The sequence below is a fragment of the Mastomys coucha genome, unplaced genomic scaffold (genome assembly GCF_008632895.1).
Source record: "Mastomys coucha isolate ucsf_1 unplaced genomic scaffold, UCSF_Mcou_1 pScaffold1, whole genome shotgun sequence".
In the NCBI taxonomy this organism is placed as follows: domain Eukaryota; kingdom Metazoa; phylum Chordata; class Mammalia; order Rodentia; family Muridae; genus Mastomys; species Mastomys coucha.
In genome coordinates this window covers 24,673,401-24,682,047 of record NW_022196891.1, presented here as the reverse complement: position 1 = coordinate 24,682,047, position 8,647 = coordinate 24,673,401, and the positions used below count along the sequence as shown (strand labels likewise).

The window sequence follows — 8,647 nt, the reverse complement described above, 5'->3', positions numbered from 1 at the left end:
ATGAAAAAAAAAAAAAACTAAACTGAATGTAGTGCTGTATGAAAACAAGAATTCACCAAGCATGAAGGAAGGCCTTGGCATGCCAGCACACCAAATAGTTACTATACCTTAGACCTTTTTCCTGTCTGTCCAAATGACTGCGGGGGCCGCTGAATACACAATAAGAAAGATTTTATTAAATTTCACATTCAAACAGAAAATTTGCTTCTTAATTTATACACCTAAACCACAGAGTGTGCTAGAAAAGGAAAGCTACGGTGGCTCAGAGAGGGAGGACTGATCCCTCCAGAAGCACAGGTGGGAAGTTACTGAGTCCTTCTGTGGATTGGCATTTTTCTTTAAATCAGCAAATTTCTGTGTTAAATGAATGCAATATGGAACTTTGAAGGTGACTTTATCATAGTAAAAACGTATGCTTCTTCAGTATTTTATAACAACATTTTTACTAATGTTGGGGGTGGGTAACTGGACATACCAAAACCACTCAACAATTTCAATTAGTCAGAAAAAAATCCCAACTTCTCTACAGAAAATATTTGATTAGTACGGAGTCAGAGACTATACTACCTTCATCTCTCATGTGCTAAGCATTTTCAGCAAAACATGAAGGACACACTACCAATTTTAGTAAAGAATGCTACTCACTAGGTTTCCTGTAAGATGGTGAAGCAGAATGATAGACAGAAGGCAGGCATCCAACAAAGGTGTTGAGCACAACTGTGATCACTAGTCACATCATCAGCTAACACATAGAAGCAACTAGTTCCTTTCTGAGCTCAAGCTTACAGTGCCTGTAACTCAGAATGGATTTTAAACTCTTTCCTTCTGCCTCTTTCTTCTCTGTCATTTCAAATCAAGCTCCTTCATACGGCAGGGGCCAGACATCTATTCTCATTAGCAGGAGGGAGCCAATTCAACAACAAACACAGGATATATTCAAAATTGGTAATATTCAGGCTACAAAGCTTCCCATTTTAAGAAAAGGGAGAGAGAAATTATCTACCCTAATATCCCAAGACTTAGGTGTAAAGCCAATAAAAACACCAGCAGGAGTACGAAAATGGTAAAACCTCTATTTTGGGTCTTAATGCTCTTACAATTTTTGACTGTAGATCATTGAGTAAAGAATAAAATCCAAAAGACAGAGAAAATCAGATAACCACCCCCTACCCCAAATTTTTTTGGAGGCAAAAATGGTTTGAATACATTTACACAGGGGAGTACTGCCTAACAGGACTCTGTGCATGTTGGTGGATTAATTTAAATTTGCTCGTCTCTTCCCCTGAGCCACGTGGGCTTTTACTCTCTGTAAGCCACATCTAAGAATCAAAATAAAGGCACAGTTCCTTTCAGGTATAAAAGGATTTCAGAGTTCAAAATCAGTTACAAATTACTCAACCGGAACCTAAGGCTCTTGGAATCTTAGTCCAGTAACCGTAACCTAAGGCTCTCGGAATCTTGGTCCAGTAACCATCCACTTGCATATGCTTACCTGACAGATTACAAACAGATTTGGGAGGAGATGGAATTGGAAAAATAGTCCCCAAGAATGAGTCTCCATCCTTTTGCTACTTAACCAAATACAAAGCTGAGCTCATCCACGAAAGGAATTTACCGGAGTAGTAAACTCCAAGTCAGTCAGTTCATCCTCAGATGGAGATTTAAAACTGACGTGGGACTGGCTCATCAAATGACGAGTCTCCTAAGCTGAGTTTTCTTCAGTTGAGACAAAAAGAGAAAGTCAGAGGGATTCAAAATCATTTTTTTGCTTTGAAGATAGGTCACCCAGGAAACATGGACCTTATGCCAACTTTGGAAATCAAGTCTGCTGAAAAAAGAAAGCACCTGATGCCTGCTCTTCCTCAACTCTTCTGAAAAGGATCAGCTTGGCTGACACGGATCTTAAGCAGAAAACCCAGGGAAGCCAATGTAAGCTCCTAATGAAGAGTTATTTTAACTATCTAAGTTTGTGTTGACCTGTTTTTCAGCAAGAGAAAACAATGACATTATTATATAAAATTAATTCTTTTCATTTCACAAACACACTTTATAATATATACAAGAAAACTGCCATATACACCTGCACACACACAGAGCAGCGAAAATGATTCCTCCTTATAAAAGTAGATGGCCTTCATTTATATACATATCATTTTTTTCTGTTATCAGTTTGGGAGCCAGACTTCGCTTTAAATCAGAATTCTTCCAGTTTGGTTTATAATCATTTTTAAGTGGATTTTATTTATTTGGAGAACACATTTTATCTTTATTAGAACCTTATGTTGACAGTAAAAAAATGTAGTAACCTTTTTACATTCCTTACTAGTAGTGTGAAGCACTAAGTGAAATTAGAATTTAGAAAGGTGAAAGACAAACCTCAATTTATATAGTTTATCCTGTTTATAGCAAAGACAGACAGAAAGTAGGTTAACAAATGGGTATAGAATATAGAACATTCTCAGTGGATTCTCAGTTTTTAATTGATACCACACTGGGAGAGGCACCAGCTACTAGAGTCTAAAGAAAAACTGAGGAAGATCAGAGTAATCTTCATGGGTAGGTATATTGTGTGTGAGCAAAAGAGTAATTGCTGATTCCATATTACTCAATTTAGAGGAAATCCAACTTATTTCTTGAAAAGAATCATTTTTATTTACAATCAGTAATTACTGTTAAGTTTCAAGCCTGGGACAAGGGACATTTAAGTGGACTTGGAGCTAGAGTTTCTTCAAGCGTCCCTCAGTCCTTACCTGAGCTAGGGCCCTCCTCCCTGGCGCACCTGCTCCTTCCCTGAACCTTCTCCAGCCCAGTGACTGGGGTTCCCTTTCTCTACATGCCTTTTCCTACATAATCCAACCATTTAGGTTACCCTCCTCTCTTTGGGTCTCCTGGCTGCTGCACCTGTTCCTCTCTGTCTCTCCCCCTATGTCTCAGCTCAGGTCATATGCACTCTGGACTCTCCCAGATGCCCCAGCCTCTGGCTATGCTCTCTCATGTGTCTGTAACAAAATGTCTCCTTCACATACCTAGAAGCCATCATGTCCTTTTTATTTATTTTCCTTTCCATTCAATTAACAAAATACACTATAATAGTTGAAACATTTGAAACTGTGCAGATTACTAATTTGTATTGCAATTCTGTATAACAGTAAAGATTAAAAGTAATTACGTGGAGGCTAGAGAGATGGCTCAGTGAGTGGTTAAGAGCACTGACTGTTCTTCCAGAGGTCCTGAGTTCAATTCCCAGCAACCACATGGTGGCTCATAACCATTTGTAGTGGGATCCGATGCCCTCTTCTGATGTGCCTGAAGACAGTTACAGTGTATGCATATAAATAAAATAAATAAAATTTTCTAAAAAAAAGAATTATGTAAAAGAATAGAATGAATTCAGTACTTAAAGATAATATAATGGTGAGAGAAAACAATGCCAGGCTGCCTTTTCTATTAAAATGAAATAAAACTATGTTTTCTTAAGTCCAAAGAACTGAAAAAAAGGAAGTCAACAAATGAACCACTCAAACACAAACACTAATTTAACGTTACTACTTAATCTCCTGGTCATAGAATAGGATGTTAAAATCCAAAGATCTATTTTTGACCCTTAAGCAAAGTTCCCAGGGAAACTCACAGCTTCATAGTTTTTATTATTCCAAATATTAAATGAAGGCAAAATAATTCTCCATTAAAACGGTGAATATATAAAAATTAACCAATGTAAAAAACTATACTCAAGCATTTCTTCATCTCCATGCTTATAAATGCTAACACCATATCTGGATATGACCCAAAGTCAACTGAAATCAAATTCTAGAAATAATTTCAAGTAATGACGTGTATTTTAGACAATGAATCCTAAGTTTTAAAATGTTTAACCTGTTTAGTGTTTAATAAAATTCAATAAAAGCAAAGAATATAAATAGGCTTAAAAGAAAAAAGGTATGTTGAAATAGAAATTTTTGAAAGATGTCAAGAAGCAGCTTTATTATTACTAAAAAGAACTTTATCTTGGATGACAATAAAGGAAGAAATTTGAGAAGCTGTGTAGCTGTATTTAGCTTATTAAGTAACTGACAGTGGTAAAATACATAAACTGAGGACATAACTATTTCAAGGAATGTCTGAGGGGAGGCTTTTATTGTGGATATAAGGGAGAGTAAGCCAGAGGCACCTGGAAGAGTCCACAGCAGAGGGACAACGTAGTGCACTGAACAAAGCCAGCAGACTAACTAGGCCATGTAAGGCAAACCGGAGAGCAACAGAAGTCAACAAGAGTGAGGGCAAAGCAGACCAAGAGAGGGGCAAGGAGAAGGGGCCAAGAGAGGAAGGTAAAAGGACTGAATAGGAGCTGAGACAGTAGGGCTGTAAAGGAATGAGAAGCTGGGGGAGGGAAGCCTATAGCTGAAAAAGTTTAGGGTAGAGGGTGAGGTGAGAAGAGCCAGGATCAACTCTGCTAATGGGCACTTGTGATTGAGAGAGCAGAAGGCTAGCACGTGCTTTGGTATGCTAATAGGCACCATAGATAGCCCATATATTTTGGACCTGACAAATATCATATTTGTATTTGTTTCATCATTTAAGAAATCTGTTATCTACATTAGAATTCTCATTGTTGATAAAGGTGTACCATGAGGTGTTTTGCTTTTGTTTTTTACTGATAAAGGATCATTCTAGGTAGCCTATGCTAGTCTTAAACTTCAAATATAGCCTAATCTGACGTGGAATTCTATATCCTGCTTCAGAATTCTGATCCTGGCTGTGTTCCTGAGTTGCTCTTGACAGCCTTGTGAGCCATTACTTTGTTGTCTCCTACCTATCCTCTCAATCCCCTTTGAAGTAACTCAGAGGAATAAAGTGTCACACTAACTACCTACTTTAATTGATTTGTGTGGAAAAAAAAAAATCATACACACCAGACAAAGTTTATCCACCTTGAAAACAAAAACCTATTGTAGTAGCCTACACCTGAACTATAGTTATATCACTTCATCAAAGTATTTCAAGAATATTTTAAGTGCAAAAACTGGTTTCTGAACCATCCCTAAATTCCTAAGAAACTAGTCTCTGTACCAGGCCCTAAACTCCTATATAATGTAACCTGAGCTAAAGGTTAACTGCTAGACCATTTAACTGTTAATCTCATTGATTCTGTAAACAATGCTTGCTTATTGTAGATGTCCAGAGCTGTTTTTCTGTATATGTCTTAATTGCCCTTAAAAACTCAAACCAAGAGGTCAGGGCTGTTTCCAGCTAATCTGCTTAAGACAGTTTGCACTGATGGTTGATTTATTCAGGCCTCTAGGGAGTTTTTCTCTTTTAGCCCATAACAGTTACTAAGGAAATGTGGATATAGCCATCCTGCTATTGATAAACTGGATGTGTTGGGGAATAGAACCGGGGAGACAATGCTTGTTTTTTCCAAATGTAGTATACATTGTGTATGTATTTCAGGCTGCATCTTAAAAGTACAAAAGAAAAATGAATGTTTAGTACAAAGAAAAATGAATGTTTAGTGGTAGGTTATAGCTAGTATCTTCAGGTTAAGTTAAAAGATAACTTGTGCATTATTAACTTGTTTTAAGACAGGTCTCACTACATAGCTTAGGCTGATTTTAAGCAATTTCCACCTTTCCAGCCTGAATCCTTATTATTTTAATTTCAAATACAAAAGGCTCTTTGTAAACTTTCTCTAATGCAATCATTGATAATGACCATACTGATTAGAGAAGGCAATTTTCTTGTTTTAAAACGTTTAATTAAAAATGGCGGGGGGAAATGTTATATCTCCTAATTTCTTAGAAAATTATCATTTAAGCTAAGCATGGTGGCTCAGATCTGTGACGCCAGCACTTGGAGGCAGAGGAAGAAAGGTCAGGAATTGAAGGGTAGCCAGGGCCACAGTGAATTCAAGGCTAGTTTAGGTTACATGAGATGCTATCTTAAAGAAAAAAAAAAAACAAAAACAACAAAAAACAAAAAACAAAGATGTGGATGGGAGAGATGGGGTGGAGAAACATAGAAATAAAAAAATATACCCTTTGATTATACTTAAATCATTGGGAGATACTTTAAGTTAGTTCAGAAACTTAAATGGTTTCTAAAGGGGTAGAAATTAGCATTACTATATAACTTCATGTCACACAAGTTTATAGGAAAATACAAATCTTATGACTGAATGAAGAAGGAATGAGATGCCCCTTAAAGAACTTTCATTACTTGTGAATAAAAGAAAAAAAGTGAAACAGTGTACTTTGCCACGTAGCTTTCAAGGTTGATTTTTTTTGGTATGTTTATGGTTTTTCATTTTTTTATTGAAACAAGTAATCACTATGCAGCCCCAGCTGAACTAGAACTTACTATCTTCCTACATCAGCCTTCCAGAACTGGCATGACAGGCACAACATTTGGCCAAAGTCCTCTGGATATTTTAAGATTGACAGAAAAGAGCCGACATATTCCTTTGTGGAGAAAGGTGTTTTGAAAGTCTGACCACCTAAGTTTGATGCCCAGAGCCCACATAAAAAAGGAAGGAGAGAACAAAGATTAAAAACATTGTCCTCTGAACTACACAAGTGCATATTCCACATACATCATGGACATAAACAAAATTAAGACTATTTTTAAAAGTAACAGTATTTTCTCAAAGAAGGATTCCTTTTTTCATAAGTAAGATGAGTACCTCTGTGTGTATATGTGAGTGAATTGCATGTACACACAACTGCTTGTCAACAGCGAATGGCAGGTGTCTTGTTCTACAATTTGCACCTTACTTTTTGACTCAGTCTCCCAATGAACTACCTAAACTGGCTGGCAGCAAACTCCAGGGGCTTTCTTCTCTACTTCGACACTGCCTAAGCACCTGGAATACAGACACATGCCTCCACATTAGGCTTTTATAATGGTATTGGAGACATGAACTCAGGTCCTTATGTTTGTACAGGAAACACTTATTGAGTAATCTCCCCAGTTTCTGATGGTTGATCTTAGTTTGCAACTTTAATGGTATGAGATCCCTAGGATGTTAGTAAGGCACACCTCTACGAGTGTCTATGACTTAGATTGAAAGAGCTCTGATCTAACCAATTTCACAGTCTACTGATGAACATAAAACTCAAATAATCTGTCCAGAAGTAGTGAATTGTGGAAGGTGGAGTCTAGTTGGAGGAAGTGGGCTGCAATGGGGTGTGCGACTGGAGGTTATGATCTTGCTCAAGGCTGCTTTACATGAACTCCTTTCTGCTGATATGAGGTAAAAAGGCTTTCTTATGCTATGACTTTTTTCCTCTCTATTTCTGCTTTGCTACAGGCCTCAAGTCACTGCAGCCAGCCAACATGGAGTGAAGCCTCTGAAACTGAGCCTCCATCACTGTCTGCTCATTTAGGTTGTTGTTTTTAGGTATCAGTCACAGCTGGGAAAAGCTAACACAGTAAGGCATTAATGTTAAAGACAATATTAGGATAACTTCCAGTTGTACATTTCATATTAACACAAACTCTTTCCTATTTGAAGATAAGATCCAAGTGCTCTTCCTCTGGACAGGAATTATCTGTACGTGCTGTCAGAAATAGTGAAAAGGAGGTTTTCAGATCAGATTGGATCCAAGCTTCTTGGTGCATTTATCTGTTGGAACATTCTCTCAGGATGCCTGAGCAGCCACACAATTCACCTAGCTACACTGAAAATGCCATACTGGAAAAATCATGTAAATGTACACCCAAGCTCTAGCTAAACCAGTGGTCTGGCCGTTTTCTCAAACTTAAATATCTTTGCCTCGAATTAAAAGCCTTCTAAATGGTTGGTTATAAAATATCATGCATACATAGCAACAAAAGTATTAGGTAACATCTATTCCTCCCCACAATCCTCTTTACTCAGAAATGGCTGATGCACTGATAAACCTCTAGAGGGATGTTTCTGCCAGTAGGTCTCCTGCATGTTTGAACACTCTTTGTCTCTCCTCTAAGAGGTCTTAACAATTACAGCACTGATAATTAAGAAGGAGGGTGAAATGAAAAGGGAGAAAGCCAACAAAAACATACTGGCTACATAGAGATTTAAAGACTCCTACCCTATCATATACATGGGAAAACCAAAGACCTAAGACGCAGCAGGCTGTCCTGGTAATGGAAAGTAAGCTAGCAAATATGTACCGAAGGCTCAACTTCTCTTTTAGAATTGTGACAGTGGCTGGGCAGTGGTGGCGCACACCTTTAATCCCAGGAGGCAGAGGCAGGCAGTTCCCTGAGATCAAGGCCAGCCTGGTCTACAGAGAGAGTTCTAAGACAGCCAGGGCTACACAGGGAAACCCTGTTTCAAAAAACAAAAAAGAATTGTGAAAAGTGAGCTCCATATAAAAAGAAGCACACTCATACAATGAATATTAGGTATTTGTAGCCATGGGAAAAAAAAAAAAAACCTCTGTTTACCTGCAAATCAATATTGTTGTCCATACAATGTTCATTCTTCTCTGCCGAAATCTTCCCATAGTTTTCTGATTTGATAAGATTTTCAACTCTGGCTGTATCTCTCATTTCTGCCTCCAATTCCTTCATTGTTTCAGTTTCATCTTTTATAATAACAATATCAGACATCCTCATTAGCAAAGGTTATTTTAGAATTCTACAGGGAACTTGAAGCCTTGACAAA

General features: G+C 37.7%; 1 protein-coding gene across 10 annotated transcripts in view; it reads right to left on the bottom strand.

Annotated features, from left to right (window-relative positions):
* Positions 1-8,647, bottom strand: part of R3hdm1 (R3H domain containing 1) — a 137,392-nt gene that overhangs the window by 73,245 nt on the left and 55,500 nt on the right. For 7 of the 10 annotated variants that reach the window (XM_031381078.1, XM_031381062.1, XM_031381056.1 and 4 more), the window contains 2 exons: positions 8,428-8,638; positions 108-149 (listed from right to left, as the gene is read on the bottom strand). In XM_031381078.1, coding sequence (XP_031236938.1) covers positions 108-149; positions 8,428-8,598 — 213 coding nt within the window. In that variant the 5' untranslated portion in view covers positions 8,599-8,638. The remainder of the gene's footprint in view (positions 1-107; positions 150-8,427; positions 8,639-8,647) is intronic. The other 3 variants (XM_031381070.1, XM_031381081.1, XM_031381060.1) reach the window with 1 other exon arrangement.